Genomic DNA, 18,729 nt, shown 5'->3' on the forward strand with positions numbered 1-18,729 from the left:
ATTTATCCTTTTCCTTAGAGACTGTCCAGTTTGGCCGATGTACATAGCAGAGGGGCATTGCTGGCATATGATGGCATTTATTACATTGGTGGACGTGCAAGTGAATGAACCTGTGATGGTGTGGCTGATCTGGTTAGGTCCTGTGATGGTATTGCTGGTGTAGTATGTGGGCAGAGTTGGCATCGAGGTTTGTTGCATGGGTTGGTTCCTGAGCTAGAGTTACTATGGTGCGGTGTGCAGTTGCTGGTGAGAATATGCTTCAGGTTGGCAGGTTGTCTGTGGGCGAGGACTGCCACCCAAGGCCTGTGAAAGTGTGGGATCATTGTCCAGGATGGGTTGTAGATCCCTGAAGATGCGTTGGAGGGGTTTGAGCTGGGGACTGTATGTGATGGCCAGTGGAGTCCTGTTGGTTTCTTTCTTGGGTTTGTCTTGCAGTAGGAGGCTTCTGGGTACACATCTGGCTCTGTTGATCTGTTTCCTTATTTCCTCGTGTGGGTACTGTAGTCTTGAGAATGCTTGGTGGAGATTTTCTAGGTGTTGGTCTCTGTCTGCGGGGTTAGAGCAGATACGGTTGTACCTCAGTGCTTGGCTGTAGACAATGGATCTTGTGGTGTGCCCGGGATGGAAGCTGGAGGCATGAAGGTAGGCATAGCGGACGGTAGGTTTTCGGTATAGGGTGGTGTTAATGTGACCACCACTTATTTGCACCATGGTGTCTAGGAAGTGGACCTCCCGTGTAGATAGGTCCAGGCTGAGGTTGATGGAGGGGTGGAAGCTGTTGAAATCATGGTGGAATTTTTCCAGAGTCTCCTTCCCATGGGTCCAGATGATGAAGATGTCATCAATGTAGCGTAGGTAGAGAAGGGGTGTGAGTGGACGGGAGCTGAGGAAGCGTTGTTCCAGGTTGGCCATAAAAATATTGGCATATTGTGGGGCCATGCGGGTGCCCATAGCGGTGCCACTGATCTGGAGATATATATTGTCATTAAATTTGAAATAGTTGTGTGTGAGGATAAAGGCACAGAGCTCAGCAACCAGTTGTGCTGTGGCATCATCAGGAATACTGTTCCTGACAGCTTGTATTCCATCAGTGTGTGGGATGTTTGTGTAGAGAGCCTCTACATCCATGGTGGCTAGGATGGTGTTTTCTGGAAGGTCACCAATGCATTGTAGTTTCCTCAGGAAATCAGTGGTGTCACGGAGATAGCTGGGAGTGCTGGTAACATAGGGTCTGAGTAGAGAGTCCACATTTCCAGACAGTCCTTCAGTGAGAGTTCCAATGCCAGAGATGATGGGGCGTCCAGGATTTCCGGGTTTGTGGATCTTGGGTAGTAGATAGAATAACCCTGGTCTGGGTTCTAAGGGTATGTTGATTTGTTCCGGTGTTAGTGTAGGGAGTGTCCTGAGTAGATGGTGCAGTTTCTTAGTGTATTCCTCAGTGGGATCTGAGGGAAGTAGCCTGTAAAATTTGGTATTGGAGAGTTGTCTGGCGGCCTCCTTTTGGTAGTCAGACCTGTTCATGATGACAACAGCACCTCCTTTATCAGCCTCTTTGATTATAATGTCAGGATGGTTTCTGAGGCTGTGGATGGCATTGCGTTCTGCACGACTTAGGTTGTGAGGCAAGCGATGTTGTTTTTCCACAATTTCTGCCTGTGCACGTCGGCGGAAAAATTCCACCATAATTTCAACAGCTTCCACCCCTCCATCAACCTCAGCCTGAACCTATCTACACGGGAGGTCCACTTCCTAGACACCACGGTGCAAATAAGTGGTGGTCACATTAACACCACCCTATACCGAAAACCTACCGACCGCTATGCTTACCTTCATGCCTCCAGCTTCCATCCCGGGCACACCACAAGATCCATTGTCTACAGCCAAGCACTGAGGTACAACCGTATCTGCTCTAACCCCGCAGACAGAAACCAACACCTAGAAAATCTCCACCAAGCATTCTCAAGACTACAGTACCCACACGAGGAAATAAGGAAACAGATCAACAGAGCCAGATGTGTACCCAGAAGCCTCCTACTGCAAGACAAACCCAAGAAAGAAACCAACAGGACTCCACTGGCCATCACATACAGTCCCCAGCTCAAACCCCTCCAACGCATCTTCAGGGATCTACAACCCATCCTGGACAATGATCCCACACTTTCACAGGCCTTGGGTGGCAGGCCAGTCCTCGCCCACAGACAACCTGCCAACCTGAAGCATATTCTCACCAGCAACTGCACACCACACCATAGTAACTCTAGCTCAGGAACCAACCCATGCAACAAACCTCGATGCCAACTCTGCCCACATATCTACACTAGCAACACCATCACAGGACCTAACCAGATCAGCCACACCATCATTGGTTCATTCACCTGCACATCCACCAATGTAATATACGCCATCATATGCCAGCAATGCCCCTCTGCTATGTACGTCGGCCAAACTGGACAGTCTCTAAGGAAAAGGATAAATGGACACAAATCAGACATTAGGAATGGCAATATACAAAAACCTGTAGGAGAACACTTCCCTGGCCACACAATAGCAGATTTTAAGGTGGCCATCCTACAGCAAAAAAACTTTAGGACCAGACTTCAAAGAGAAACTGCTGAGCTCCAGTTCATCTGCAAATTTAACACCATCAGCTCAGGACTAAACAAAGACTGTGAATGGCTTGCCAATTACAGAACCAGTTTCTCCTCCCTTGGTTTTCACACCTCAGCTGCTGGAACAGGGCCCCATCCTCCCTGATTGATCTAACTTCGTTATCTCTAGCTTGCTTCTTGCTTGCTTATATATACACACCTGCCCCTGGAAATTTCCACTGCTTGCATCCGAAGAAGTGGGTATTCACCCACGAAAGCTCATGCTGCAAAACGTCTGTTAGTCTATAAGGTGCCACAGGATTCTTTGCTGCTTCTACAGAACCAGACTAACACGGCTCCCCCTCTGATTCTTGTAATAAGCAGTTACTGATGTCTGCAGATGATATGGAGAATGGTAACTCATCTGTTATGAAGCAATGTACCATTATGCAGAAAAATCATCAGGTTAAAAAAAAATTTATTAAATTCCAGAAAAGATAATATTGCTGGAGGCGCCAGAAGAATGAAGTGATTACAGATTTTTGTAGAAATAACAGTATATTTCTGAGTTCCATTGAGGTTTGATTGAAATTGATATTCAGTGCATCGCTTTGTTTGGTAGTAGTAATCATAAAACAACAACATGTTATCCTGTTTTCTCTGTAGTCATTCTTCTGTGATGATCTGGGTAAAGACCTATATTGAGCTGTCAAAGTAAACGGTGTTTTGTTATGTGGTGGTGATAGCACTCTCTGATATCATATGCAATTTGTTACAGTTTGTTTTCACATTTTTAAACAAATTTTGATTGCTTGGAATGTATGCAATACATTGAGCACATAAAACAGCAGTCTTTTTTCCAATTATGCGGTTATAGATTTAACAGTTAACTGGTCCAGGGGAATTAATGCTTCAGCAGTGACCAATGGAAGTTCATTTTGAAAACAAACATTAGGTAGGCGTGCTAGAAGACATAGTCCTTGAGAAAGCATTTACAGGTCATTTAATAAATTGGACATGTTTGTTCAGCCATGGCATGTGTTAGTTTTTGTTAGTAGTGAGCATTTTTATTTCATACCAAAAACCAGCTGCTAATTTAATTTAAAATACATTAATTATGCAACATAACTATGCTTTAGTGTACACTTTAATTTATGCTGTCTTCAGTTATCTTCATAAGTAATGTGTGATTTATTAAATATCAATTTTTGGAGGGAAATGAGATTTCACTGAGGTACTGTTGAAATATCGCAGGAATCCTGCTTTTACAACATAATGACCTGCAATGCAATATTTATATTCAAGCTGATAATTTTTTGAGCTTAGCTGTGTGTTGGGGCCAGAATGAAGCTGGCTGTAACGCTGGTGTAAAATGCTGCAGGGGTCAATGGGGCCAGTTCAGACAGTTCTGTCAAACATGCCGTTTCAGTCATGGGGGCCTGCCAGTGCTAGTTTGGTGTTTATTGTTTGTGTTGCAGTGGTAGGTGGTATGAGCTGCTGTAATCTGTGTAGCTAATTAGTCAAGGCCCCTAGGGAATCAGGATGCTTGTCACTTTCAAGAGTTGCTGTCTCTCATGATTTTATCAGTACTTGTGATATTTGACTTATTTTTAAGGGTTCTCAAGAATTTCAGGGTTTTTTTGTTTTTTTGTTTTTTTTAACATCTTCAAATTTGCAAAGATGTGCTCTCATCCAAAATGGCCATGGTCCTTTATTTTCAATGAGTCTGAAGCCTAGCTGTTGCCAGGAAAGATGATGATGACCACAGGGTCATCATGTGAGGACCAAATAGGGGATAGGAGAACATGGAGTTGCCAGAAATGAGAGTATGAGGCAGTAGAGCAGAGGTCTCAAACTCAAACGACCATGAGGGCCACATGAGGACTAGTGCATTGAACTGAGGGCCGCATCACTGACACCCCCCCTCGCTGCCTCTCGCCCAGCCCCCACTCCACCCCTTCCATTAGGCCATGCCCCTCCCCCACCTCTTTCCACCCCTTCCCTGCCCCAATGCAACCCCTTCCCTGAAGTCCCCACCCCAACGCTGCCCCCGGGGGTGTGCAGGATGTGGCAGGGGGCTCAGGGCAGGGCGTTGGTGGGTGGGGTGCAAGAGAGTGAGGGGTGCGGCAGGTGGCTCAGGGCAGGGAGTGCAGGAGGGGTGCGGGATGTGGCAGGGGGCTCGGCAGGGAGTTGGGGTGCAGGAGGGGTGTGGGATGTGGCAGGGGGCTCAGGGCAGGGAGTTGGGGTGCAGGAGGGGTTCAGGGTGCGAGCTCCAGCCTGGCGCCACTTACCTAGAGCGGCTCCGGGGTGGCAGCGGCGTGCACCGGGGCCAGGGCAGGCTCCCTGCCTGCCTGCCCTGGCCCCGGCCCTGCGCTGCTCCGCTCCGTTCCAGGAAGCAGCTGGAACCATGTCCCTACAGCCCCTGGGGGAGGGGGAGGGGCTCAGGGTTCTGTGCGTGCGCTGCTCTTGCCGCTCCTCTAGGTACCTGCCACGAAGCTCCCATTGGCTGCGGTTCCCTGTTCCCGGCCAATGGGAGCTGTGGGGAGCAGTGCCTGGAAGGAGGCAATGCAGGAGCCCTCTGCCTCCTTCCCCCTCCTGCCCCCCAGCCCGAAGGGGCGTGCTGCCAGCTGCTTCAGACAGCGGTGCGGGGCTCACAGCGCCACAGGGGGCAATCCCGCGGGTAGGCAGAGGGGCGGGGGGGTGCGGGGAGCTTGTCGGGCCACATGCAAGAGCCCCGTGGGCCACATGTTTGAGACCCCTGCAGTAGGGGAAACATTATGAAACTGAAGTACCAGAGGGTGCCGTTTAAAGGAATGTGAGGAGCAGGATGGCAGACTGAAGCGGGGTGCAAGGGAATGTGAAATGGCAGAAAGAGAAAAAGTATGAGGGGTAGGAGACTGAAAGAAAAGGAAGAAATAAGAGTCAAGTGCACATAGAGATGTGGTGGGGGACCATGGAGGGATGCTCGAGGAAGTTGCCATTCTGTCCCTCTCGATCCACCTCCCTAATTAAAGGATAGGAAGAGTGGGGATAGCGCAGGACAGAATGGAAGCTACCCACATCGTAGAGTGGAGGAGAGGGTAAGCTGAGTCACCTTTTGAGTACTGAACAAGTAGGCTACATTTTTGTATACGTATTTAAGGTTTAATTTTTTAATCGGAGGTGATCTCATACAAACTGGGAGTGGATGATACTACCCTAAAGGTGAAAAAATTAGGCAGGCAAAAAATTGTGATATTTAAGCCAATTTTATGATTTTTGAAGTCTGATCTATGATTTTGTACAGTTGAGATTGCTCTTACTGCTTTCTCGTAACACTGGTGTGGGCACATTAAAGCTTGTGCCTCCTTCTGTTTTATAGAAAACTTCCATTCATTGTCCATTAACTCTCTCCCCACAAATGCATGTACCGGTCTGGGCACGCTGTTTATCCTCACCCCTTTATCTTCATCCCTGATGAGGCTCTGTTCTCCACAGTTTTCAGGGCATAGGTATTTGGGGCAGGTGGATGTAGATCATCACATACTGCCCCTTGAAGATGCATGGCCCAGTCTAATGACTGCTCAGCTGTCTCCAAATTTGGACCAGCCCTGCAAAACCTGATCCTGTGTTCCTTCTGTACCCTAAGTTCTCTTTGATTTGCTTGTCCATTACTATTACTTTCCTACTTAAGACCTGTTTTTCAAACTATATTTGCAGAAGCAGGAAACCTCTCACAGTAAAATATATGTGCATAGCATGAGGCTGCTTTTTACTTCAGTTAGCAGTTCCCTTCTCCATACAGTTTAGTTACCTATTTGGTTTCTTGGCACTGCTGAATTATAGATAATGCTGAAACATAATTCCCAGCTGACTGATGAATGGTAGCATTTGTAAAAGAATTTTTTTTAAAAGATTCTTGCTGACTTCAACTCAATATTTTAAAATATAATTGCAAATACTTTCCACACTCTCATTCAGTTTTTTGTTTTCTTTGTTTTTTCCCTTTGTGGTGGCTGGGATGCAGAGGGTTTGGGGATGGGGAGGAAGGATAGCTTTTGGACTAAGGTCTGTCCTTCCAGTCAAGGAAGGCTGGGTGTGACTTATAGTAGTAGTAATAAATTTATTTTGGTTTCATTTAGTGCCAGTCTAGGCTCAGGCTGCCTCCACTGTCCTCAGGAATGAATTTCTTCTTGGACTTGTAATGCACTGTCCCTACACCATCAGCCTCAAGTTCCTTCTAATTATAGATTTGATTATACTCTGACTTATTTATATTTGTCTGAGCTTTTTTGTGGTTTGGTTTTTCTTCTGTATTTATTTGTTGTTTTCTTCCATGCAAGTCACCTAGGATTGACCTGCTGCAATTTAACCAACACAGTAGGAATTCAAACCAGTATTTCAGATGAAAAACAGCTTCTTTGAAATAGTCCCATCATGTCATGTGGGAAAAAATTAAATTTATTTATTTAAATGATTTAAATAAAATGTAGCCATTAAACAAAATCAGTGTTACTCTAAGTTACAGTTCTCATACTCTAGGGTAAAAGCAGCGATTCTGCCCTAAGTGGTGCATTGGGATAGATGAGAAGACAGAAAATATCATATTGCCTCTATATAAATCCATGGTATGCGCACATCTTGAATACTGTGTGCAGATGTGGTTGCCCCATCTCAAAAAAGATATATTGGAAATGGGAAAGGTTCAGAAAAGGGCAACAAAAATTATTAGGGGTATGGAACGGCTGCCATATGAGGAGAGACTAATAAGACTGGTTTCAGAGTAGCAGCCGTGTTAGTCTGTATCCGCAAAAAAAAACAGGAGTACTTGTGGCACCTTAAAGACTAACAAATTTATTTTAGAATGAGCTTTCGTGAGCTGCAGCTCACTTCTTCGGATGCATAAGATTGGGACTTTTCAACTTGGAAAAGAGACGACTAAGGGGGGATATGACAGAGTTCTATAAAATCATGACTGGTGTGGAGAAAGTAAATAAGGAAGTGTTATTTACTCCTTCTCATAACACAAGAACTAGGCGCCACCAAATGAAATTAATAGGCCGCAGGTTTAAAACAAACTAAAGGAAATATTTTTTCACACAATGCACAGTCAACCTGTGGAACTCCTTGCCAGAGGATGTTGTGAAGGCCAAGACTATAAGAGGGTTCAAAAAAGAATTAGATAAATTCATGGAGGATAGGTCCATCAATGGCTATTAGCCAGGATGAGCAGGGATGATGTCCCTAGCCTCTGTTTGCCAGAAGCTGGGATGGATCACTTGATGATTACCTGTTCTGTTCATTCCTTCTGGGGCACCTGGCATTGGCTACTGTTGGAAGACAGGTTGATGGGCTAGATGGACCTTTGCTCTGAGCTAGTATGGCCGTTCTTATGTTGGCTTAATCATTTTAACACATTTTAAAAATATAATTTACTCTCTGTTTCAGTGTTGGCAACAGTAATGTTTCACCTTTCTAGCATACTGAAAAGTGGTGAATCCTGAAAATGTAGCATTGCTAATGGTCTGGGGTTGTACAGAGGAAAAAACACTTGGTATTACCTGCTATAAGTATATGAGGATAGGGCCAAATTCTCATTGCCAGCACAGAAACAGAGTAAACAGGCTTTGCAGTGAGGACATATACAGAAAGCATCCTTGTCCTTTCTTGTCCCTTTCCCAGTGTAGAGCTAGAGCGTGGGGCTTCCACTCTGTAACATCTACTATAATCTCCTGGTTTATAGTAGAAGGTTCGTACCCCTTCATGGAGCTTTGTTCTGTGGATCTGTATAGTTATTGGTCCCACTGGCCCTGCCTTGGGAGAGCTTCTCCCCGCTCATGCACATGTATAGTCACAGGGCAGAGTTCAGAGGTATGCATAGGAGTGCAGAGTCCCTCTGCACGGTCTTATTACAGCCTCCCTTCCCTGTAGTTTCACTGTAAGTATGATCCTCTAGTTGCCACTTTATTGGGATGACTTAATTTATTAGCTGTATACTATACAGAATGATCTAGTACTCTATCCTCACTATTATTTTATCCCATTCCCCTTTGTCCTTTACACAAAAGGAATACGTGGATAAATTGTGTGTGTTCTACTCGTATCCATCATAAGTAGGCTTCACAGAATTCAATTTATATATTTTTTTATCATTTCAGTGGATATCAGTGTTTATTTTTAAGCATTGTTTCTATTTTTATCAATTTCAGTTTTCACAGTTCGGCAAAATTATGTGTCTTAAGTGTTTTTTTTTTCCCCTCTTAAATTTTCACCATTGTGGCAATCCTGATACCCAGTGGCTTACTCTAACCACTGGAAACACTTCCTTACAGGGTGACCTAAGGGCATATATATTATAGTCTAATTTAACAGTGTTATGAAAATTTTAAATGAATACAGTGTATGCTTACAGTTAAACTATTCTAAGGCCAAAGTCTGCTCTCAGATGTGGGCATGCACCTCATATTGACTTTAGAGGGAATGATAAATACATACTTGATAGCAGAAGTGGCTGTGAATACAGTTAGTCCAAGATCTGATACTGCAAATAATAACAATAACATGCTTTTTTTTTTTTTTTTTTTTGCATGTGAAGGATAAGGGTACAAATACTCCAATACTGATAATGACCTGTTTCCATCAAATAATGTATTTCATAGTTTAACAAGCTCTTTCTTTATTCATTGTGATTTGGTATCTGAGCATGGATATCTTTACTGGCATGCTGACTTCATACCATATAAGTGACATAAGACTAACTCTGGCTCATTCTTCCTCTTTCCAGCTATGTAGGCACTTTCTCTTGTGTTTAGTGTTGTTGATCTTGGTGAAGAGGGTTTTTCCAAGTTCTGTAACCTAAACAGGATTTGAATCAGACAGTGTCTCACCTTGATAGTACAAACAGGTTACAGATCTTCAGTACACAGGCTGGAATTCTCCTCCAGCCTGGATCACTTCCTCAGTTCAAAGTCTTTGTCCTCCAGACATGTTTCCAGGTTTGAGTTTTGGGGGGAGTGAGGCCAAGTGGTGATGTTTCTTCCTCTCTTTTATAGTTTCTTCCAGCTTCCTGGAAAGAACCTTTGCTGGGTCAAGCAGCCTCCATTGTCTATGTGCTATCACTGAGAAGTCTCCATATACAGTTCCTGGGATAGTCCTGGGGAGTGTGGATTCCCTTTAGTGGACTATCAGGATATCTTGCTCCTCCATTGTTATATCTAAAAGGCTGGTTGTGGGTGTTCCCAACCTTTCAACATATTTCATTGTCTGTCTGTCTGTCTGTCTGTCTCTCTCTCTCTCTCTCTCTCTCACACACACACACACACACACACACACACACACACACACACACACAGCAAAACATCATAACTTCACATACAATGATAGCATAGCACATACAATCCAATAGGATATTAATGTTCAGCAGATGTAAAATGATACATCACAAGGCATACTTTGTACAAAACATATACCGTATTTTTCCGTGTATAAGACGCCCCCATGTATAAGACGCCCCCTACTTTTCTAACCCCAAATTCAGGTTTTTTGTTTTGTTTTGGTTTTTTCCCCCCTCCTGCTTTGCCGCTCTGGCCATGCCTCAGGTTTTTTTTGTTTTGTTTTCTTTCCCTGCTTAGCCCCTCCGGCCACGCTGCAGGTCCCTCCCCCCCCCCCGCTGCTCCGGCTGCGCCGCAGGTTTTTTTGTTTGATTGGTTTTTTCCCCTCCTGCTTTGCCGTTCCAACCATGCCACAAGTTTTTTTGTTTTGTTTTCTTTGCCCTCCAGCTGCGCTGCAGCTGTCCCCCCCGACTTTGCCGCTCAGTCCGAGGAAGAGGACGCGGAGGTAGGGGTAGAGGGGACGAGGAGGGCCATGCACCCCAGCTGGTCTCTGGCGGCGGCCCTGCCCGGCTCCTGCCGCATCCCTCCCCGGCCGCCCGACTCCTGCCGCCCGTCCGGCTCCCGCCCCCGGCCGCCTGCTCCCGGCCCCGCTTCCTGGCCGCCAGCACGGCCGCTGGCTCCGCTTCCCGGCCGCCGGTCCCGCTTCCCTGGCTCCGCCCCCCTTCCCGGCTGCCCGGCCCCGCTTCCCCGGCTGCCCGGCCCCGCTTCCCCGGCTGCCCGGCCCCGCTTCCCCGGCTGCCCGGCCCCGCTTCCCCGGCTGCCCGGCCCCGCTTCCCCGGCTTCCCGGCCCCGCTTCCCCGGCCGCCCAACTCCGGGTCCCTGTCCCCGCTTTCCCGGCCGCCCGGCCCGGCTTCCCCGGCCGCCCGGTTCCAGCCCCGTCCCCGCTTCCCCGGCCGCCCGGCTCCAGCCCCGTCCCCGGCCGCCCGGAGAGAGGGCAGGGGAGTTCGGGGGTGGGGTGGGGGGTGGATAGGGGTTGGGATTTTGGCAGCTCATCACTGGGTATGGGCAGTTTCCCATTCCCGCGGTTCTCTCCTCGGCTTACTTCCGTGTATAAGACGACCCTCAATTTTTAGTCTAACTATTTTAGGAAAAAGTATAGTCTTATACACGGGAAAAATACAGTAATTGTATGACAGTGGTGAATATGGGGGTTCCAGGGTGTTGCTTTGAGGCACAGAATACCACAAAAGTTACGTGTTGAAATACTGTTTTTTTGTGACCCTGTGATTCAAATATATTTGAATGTTAAAATAACTCTTTGAGGGGTGAAGTACCATATGTGATCTATTTACTTAATAGGCACATTGACAAAAATTCATTGACACCAGGGATGAACTTGGCTTAATAATATCAAGAGGTCTATTTAGAACTCTACTAGTCATTACATAAAATAAACAGATACATATCACATTGTACAAGTAGGTAATTTAACAGTCCTGGAGAGGAATTTTTTAAAACCTAACACTTGAATCACACAAATCTGTAATTGTGCTCATAAAATTGGTTAAAAAAATAAAATAAACCTAACCTACTGTACAGTTACAGCTTTGAGTAGCATGACATATATAATTGCTAACTGTTGAGTCGTGCCTTATTAGAATAGAATTGTCAGTGAGATGACATCCATGGAGGCTTGTGGAAGTCATCAGTATGACTTGACAGAAATAGAAGTCTTTTGGGTTTTGCTAGTAGATTTATTGGAATTCTTTTAAAATCTTTAAATGATCTAGTTTAGTAGTTACTCTTGCTTTTGGCTTTGGAATATATAAGAGAAAAACAGCTTTTTATAGGAAAGTTGCAATAGCTATTGAATGATGAATATAACGTTGGTTGCAAGAAACTTGTACCAGTTCTTAATTAAGGAAATGAGATGTTGTTGTTGTATTGTGTTAACCTAATTAGATGTCCTCTGAAGGCAAGTGAGATGCTTGCAGCAGCTGAAAGTGCATTTGTTAAAATGTGCTTGTCTGTATTCTTGGACTAACCAGTATTTCATCTTCTTCACAGCAACTATAGTTCTGAATGGAAGTGGCTTGTAGACCGAGCTAAAGTTGGCTGCCGTTGGACATGGCTTCAAGCCCAGATTTCGGAGCTAGAATACAAAATCCAACAACTAACTGACCTTCACAGGCAGATACGTGCCACCAAGGTATTGTCTCTGTGCTCATAAGTGGGCTCTTCAAATAATCCATGGACAGTGTCTCCAGTAATTTTTCTTTTTTTTTTAACAATTCTGGTATCCAAGCAAAGAATTACAAAGGTTAATGAGAAGATGTCAGAAACAAGAAGTATGGTGATCTAGAGGGCATGAGCACAGGGTTGGGAGTCAGGACTCCTGAGTTCCAATCCCTGCTCTGTCACTGATTCACTGTGACTTTAGGAAAGTGACTTTAGTTTCCCTATCTATAAAAAAGAAACAATAATTTTTTGTGCCTACTATATAAAAATATTTTGAGGACTAATAAGTTAATGTTTGTACAGTACAGTGCTTTGAATATGTCAAATGCTAATTATAATTAAAATTACAGTATGATATCAACTGTTTTGTTTGCACAGGTTTAAAATAAAAAGTAAGGAAGTCAAGATTGCTAAACTCTGATAATGTTTTAGGAATGTTATGCTAAATCACGCTATTCTTAGCACTTCAGTTCTGTAGGCCAGCCAACTCATTCCCTGCATAGGAAGCCAAAAACTCTGCAAGTTCCTGCTCACTAATTGTTCCTGTTGTGGTGGTGGTGGTAGAAATGGTTTCTAGGGCTTGCCTTGCCCCTCTCCGTCTGTGGAACTCTCAAGGAGGTCCACCCATGGAACTCTTGAAATCCATGTAGTGCCTATATGGATGTCCTCTGTCTCTGCACCCCTTCACACCCCACACCTATCAGCGTGACTGTGGGAGTTGGACAGAAATATGCAACATGGCAGTGACTAAGAGCTAGTATTCTTAGTCATGTGTTTCCTTAGTGGTAGGAGGTATGTTGCCATGTGTCCCATCCCCATCCTTTCTGAGAGGATAATGCTGCAGAAGTGATACTTCCTCCCTCACATCTGGGTTGGTCTCCTCAGATTGGAATGTCTCTCTGCTTCTGCAAGTGGAGGGGATGATTTGGCTCTATATTTTTAATCACATACTTTGCAGTTTTGCTTTTCCACTTAGATTGTTTATCCTGTTCAGTTTTTTAAAATAATTTGGGATTTGATTTGTATAGTTTGAATATTGTACCAAGGCAGTAGCTATGAAAAGGCTTGAAAGCTGATTGACAAACTCTTTCTTTTCAGTCTCCTGGCTGACAGGTAGTACACTTAGTGCACAAATTCTAATGCTAAATTTTTAATTCTAAATTTTAAGATTTGGGATTTTTTAAAATATGAAACAAATGTGAGTTTACAGTGTTTTGGGGAGGTGAAACATCTAGTTTGAACACTAAACTAGAGTGGGTATGGGGGAGATCCCACTCTGTTGGCATCCAGGGGTACCAGGCGAGAGCAAACCCTCTTCCCTACCCATATGCATTCAGAGGAGGAAGAGCACGGCTCTAGGGAGCCGAGAGACTCTTCTCATTGGAAAACAGTCACCCAGAAAACATGTGGAAAACCAAAATCTGCTCTGTTGCCAAAAACTAAATGCTTTGGTTTTCATGTTCTCAGTTTTTTGGTTTTGGGGTTGGCTTTTTTTTGACCAACAAAATTTTTTTTTTCCTTTTTATTGTATTTTTCTGTGGCAACTCTCACTTCCATTTTCCAACCATTTCTGCTTACAGTCCCCCTGACTACAGGCCAGCCTCCTTTCCTTACCCTCCTGCCTTCTCTCCATTCCTCTTCCCCTTTCCTTTTTGTTTCTCCTAACCCTCCCCTGTTAATGTCTCTCATCCCTTCCTTTTTTAGTCTCTTGTTTCTGTTAACTCCTTTCCTTTCTTCTTTCCCCTTCCCGCCTCCAGTTGTGCAATATACTAATTTAAAAAAACTTCAATGAAAAACAGTTTTTAAAAAATGGACTTTTGCCTGCATCATGTGGCTTGTGTGTTCTTTCCCTTTCTTCTACTCTTTTTGAATGTCGTGTTTAGATTGTAAATTCTTCAGAGCAGGGACTGTGTGTCTTCCTTTTTGTTTGTAGAGTATCTACTACAACTGAATCATGCTTTGTGCCTTTTTGAGTACCACACAAAACAAGTAATAATTAAGCTACATACTAGAAAATCAAGGGAAGATTGCCATAGCAAATATCAAAGTAGGCTCGAACTATGTATTTTTCTCTTGTTCTAAAAGTCTTTTGTTGACGTGAATGGCAAAGAGACATGATTACCTTACAAAATGCAATGAAAAGGATTTGAATTTTTTCTTTTTCATCCACCCCGAACCAAGGTCTGCGACTGTCAGCTTGCATTAGAGAGATTCAAGGCTGGCAGATCCTTCCTTTTGACCTAAGAGAAGGATTAGAAGAAACTGGATTTCCCTGGTCACAAGGCCTAGTTTTCAGCTGCTCTGACTGTGTGGACCTCAAATTATCATATGATAATGGTCAAGTACACTTATGTTTGGGATAAGTGTTAGTCACACCTGGACCATCTCCTGATAATTAGCACAGAGAAACCAGAGCCAGCCTGATGGAGGGCCAGTATGTCTGAAAACATTTCCATTCAGTGGACATGTAGGTTATGGGGTGAGGTATAGCTCAGTGGTTTGAGCATTGGCCTGCTAAACCTAGGGTTGTGAGTTCAATCCTTGAGGGGGCCATTTAGGGATCTGGGGCAAAAATCTGTCAGGGACAGTACTTGGTCCTGCTGTGAAGGCAGGGGACTGGACTCAATGACCTTAAAGGTCCCTTCCAGTTCTATGAGATAGATATATCTTCATATAATTACCACACCTAGGTTCACTGCAGCAGTTCTTCAGTTTTTTACTTTGCTCTTGGGTGCACAACTTGCTGTTTAGTTTGAACAATGGAGAGATTCAAGAAGACAAGGGCATCTCCATGTTGCTTATGTCCCTCCCAGTTTTCCATCTAAAAAAATAATCCATATTCTAGATTCTAGGGCTAGTTGCCACTGAGGCAGGACTCAAGGTGTCATTGTGATGTTGGGGAGGACTATCCAATAAAATCACAAACATGGAAGCATCACAGGAGCCTCAGCAAAGGCAGAGACCATATTCCTATTGGGTATTAGAAGTTATAGAGGCTTCTTGATTGAGTTCCACACCATGCCATTCCTTCTTCCTCCATAACTTTGAAGTGAGTGCACTGATTAGAAACCAAAACATGAGAAGATGAAGTGGGAAGATCCCATTCTTTCATCACTGAATAGTAGCTCTGATTTATATTTGGATAACTCTAAGTACCAGATTTACGCTCCCAGCTAATGCCACCAAATTCCAAGTTTCTGTACACTTTGCTAAATGGAGAAGAAACACGTAAGTTCAGGCTTATGGCAGTTTAGCATGACCAGTTGAGGAAATAGGTTTGGTTGTCTCAAAGCTCTGTTTTGGTTTTTGTTTTATTTTACTATATGCTATAATGTCTCTGACTTTGCAGTTTCTTATTTTAGGAAACTGATTTGAATGCTTTTGACACTTTATTTTTGTAATATTTCTTGTGGAGAACAAAGTCAAGTGTATTTTTTTTGGGTTTTTTTTTTTTGGTTTGTTTTTTTTTAAAACATCTGGTGTTCATTACTATGAAAGGCGATATTTATCTTTTTAAACTATTTATACTCCAGATGAGATACTGCAAAAATACATTGAGGCTGATATCTTATTCCTGCAGATGGCCTTGAAGAACAATGGGATTCATAGAAAAATACTTTATATAGGGTTGTTGCCTCCATAAATACAAAACCAAGAAAATATATAACTCCAAAAAAACAACTTATCTTGAATTATGATGAAAGGCTGTTTGTGGTGTTTCATGCTTTGATGGATTAGGGAGAGAAACCTTGACATTTTGCGTGGGTGGCAGCAGTGACGGGTGGGGGGGAGGGAGGGAACATTTTAAGGACTTTCAGAGTAAACCTCTGAGCTGTAAAGATGTTAACTAACTTGGAAATCAAAGGCTGGATTTTATTTTATTTTTTCTACAAAGAGGAAATCATCGTAAAACATCAGGCAAAGGATCACATACTTGATTATATCAAGTATGGATTTCTAATTTGAATTTTGGCACAGGCTCTGAAACAGTCCTATGACACTTTGTAGATTTAGTGCTGCTAAGGAAAGAAATGAATGTTACAGCTTTACTATCACTTAAATGCATTAAGTATTTATTTACATATTGTGTGTACTGAGCATACTCAAAACTGTTCCAAAGAGTTGCCGTGGGCTTAAGAGGTATGTTCCAGGTTGACTGCCACTTGAAAATGATTTAGGATGGTTAATTTGTTGTCCACCAACTGTTTTCAATTGCTGTTGTCTAGGGGATGGTGATCTTAGAAGAATTCCCACTTCCCAAAGACGTTTTGAAGAAGCAAACACAATTGACAAACCCAGAAGCTTTATTAAACACCACAGGGAATTCTCAAGCTACCCTTGAGAGACAGGATTTTTTGCCGGAACACGATTTTGAAATGTCACCAAGCAGCCCTACTTTACTTCTACGAAACATAGAAAAACAGGTAAAGTAAAATAAGAACTGAGTGTCAAATGGAGCCAAGTGACCTATTACAGAATTAGGGCAAGCTACGCAGTATTTATTCACAGAACCGTAAAGATATTTCACATTCCTAACAGTGGTTGCTGATGAATTTAAGATCTTAAATAAATAAATTGGTCACTAGGTTTACAAATCAACTTTTCATTACTAAAGTGTCTATAATTCTATTTTGATTTAATCAAAGTGGCCATCTCTTGCTTCAGAGAAATAAACAACAGCTCTAACAGTTTCCCATGTAACTTCTTGTCCTTAACAATTTAGTTTAGTGCATTTTTGCTACTGTTTCTCATTTCACAAAATTGTAGTCCTGTAAATGAGTGTAACTTTTCTGTGAAAGTATGTTACATTTAAAAATAAAAACACCTTTGTTAACCTTCTCTCCCTAACTAATATAGGGCCAATTCTGTGAAAAGTTACATCTCTGTAACCCCACTAACTTCTGTGGCATAGGCATTGCTGAGAACAGAATTTTGATGCATAGTTTCTCAAATATTAATTTCCAAGTTGGATTCTAGGAAATATGCTGTAGACGCTAGAAGGTTTTCCTTTCCCTACAAAGTATGCAATTAAAGATAAAGATATAAGGGGAACATGTTGGTGAACCAACTATAGGAAACTTGTTAGGATAATGTGGAGTAAAACTTGCCTTTTTATTATGTCAAACAAAGAAAATATAAGATTGATCATACATTTAGATACATCACTGGGAAATCTAGTAAACTTTTTAAAAGTCAGCTTAAACGTAGTTTCAGGTACTACATCTGCACCATACTGCCCCTGCCAAGTGTTTGTGACTTTATGATAACATTTTCCTATTTTTAAAATGTTTCCTCTGAAAGATGTTTTACTGTGAAAGAGGAAACAATAAAACCAAAGTAAACTGGAGGGTATTTTTTAGAATGTCCCCTCTTAACCTGCTTACTTGGAGCATTCAACATGCAGTTCTTTGCAAAACACCTTTAAAGCAATTAAAGTTAAAGTAACACTTGAGGTTTTTTGAGGTGCCGAAAAACAGCTTTAAAAGTGTGCTGTCATCTGAAAAATGACTGAAATTGTGGTCTTCCTTATTTATTGACTTGCAAATTCCGTGTTAGATTTGCTCACATTATAAATAAAAAGATAGTTTATCTAACTGCCAGCCCTGTAAATCAACCTACATCTGGAGACAAGCTTGTGGGTTTTTTTCTTTCACATATCACCAACAATAAAGATGCTGTAAGTCAGGGGTGGGCAAACATTTTGGCCCAAGGGCCACATCGGGGTTGCAAAATGGTGTGGAGGGCTGGGTAGGGAAGGCTGTGCCTCCCCAAACAGCCTGGCCCCTGCCCCCATCCACCCTCTCCCACTTCCTGCCTCCTGACTGCCCCCCTCAGAACTCCCAACCCATCCAACCCCCCCCATACACACACATTCTTTGTTCCCTAACTGCCCCTCCCCCGCAACACCATCCCCATCCAACCATCCTGCTCCCAGTTCCCTGACTGCCCCCCTCCCCCCTATCCACATCCCCACCCCTGACACTCTCACCCACTATCCAACCCCCGTCCCCTGACCGCCCCTTCTGTGACCTCCCCCAACCGCCTCCCGGGACCCTGCACCCTATCCAACCTCCCCTGTCCCTTGACTGCCCCCTCCAGGGACCCCCTGCCCCTAACCGCCCCACTGGGACCCCACCCCCTATCCAACCCCCTCCACCCAGCCCCTTTCAGAATGTGGCCCTGTGAACATGGGTGAAGGACTCAGGAGGAGCAGGGACAGCCGCACAGCCGGAGAGAAGTGGCGGTTTCCCCTTTAAAGTGACGCTTCTCTGGCCGGCTGCGCGGCCGCCCGGTGCTCCTCCTGAGTCCTTCGGCCTGTGTTTGCAGTGCTCCTGCCGCCCGCACCTCCCGCCTGCTCCCCTGAGGCTGCGGGTGAGCCTCCCTCCCTGCTCTCCCCTGCAGGCTAAATTTAAAGTCAGAGTGACTATTAAGGTTTGACATTTAAAACACAAAAACATTGTGAAATGTTATCTGGACTCTGTCCACAATTCATCACTTTACAAGAAGGAATTCTTAGTCTTAAAGAATTAACTGCATCTATGTGTCACACAAATCTTGAAGTCAAGATTTTTTATATGGGGTCTTGCAGTGTA

General features: G+C 43.8%; 1 protein-coding gene across 5 annotated transcripts in view; it reads left to right on the forward strand.

The window, feature by feature from the left end:
* KANSL1L (KAT8 regulatory NSL complex subunit 1 like) overlaps positions 1 to 18,729 on the forward strand; it is a 96,978-nt gene that overhangs the window by 20,986 nt on the left and 57,263 nt on the right. For all 5 annotated transcript variants that reach the window (XM_039494669.1, XM_039494672.1, XM_039494673.1 and 2 more), the window contains exons 3-4: positions 11,966 to 12,107; positions 16,363 to 16,560. In XM_039494669.1, the coding sequence (XP_039350603.1) occupies positions 11,966 to 12,107; positions 16,363 to 16,560 (340 nt within the window). The remainder of the gene's footprint in view (positions 1 to 11,965; positions 12,108 to 16,362; positions 16,561 to 18,729) is intronic.

This window comes from Mauremys reevesii, linkage group 11 (genome assembly GCF_016161935.1).
Source record: "Mauremys reevesii isolate NIE-2019 linkage group 11, ASM1616193v1, whole genome shotgun sequence".
In the NCBI taxonomy this organism is placed as follows: Eukaryota; Metazoa; Chordata; order Testudines; family Geoemydidae; genus Mauremys; species Mauremys reevesii.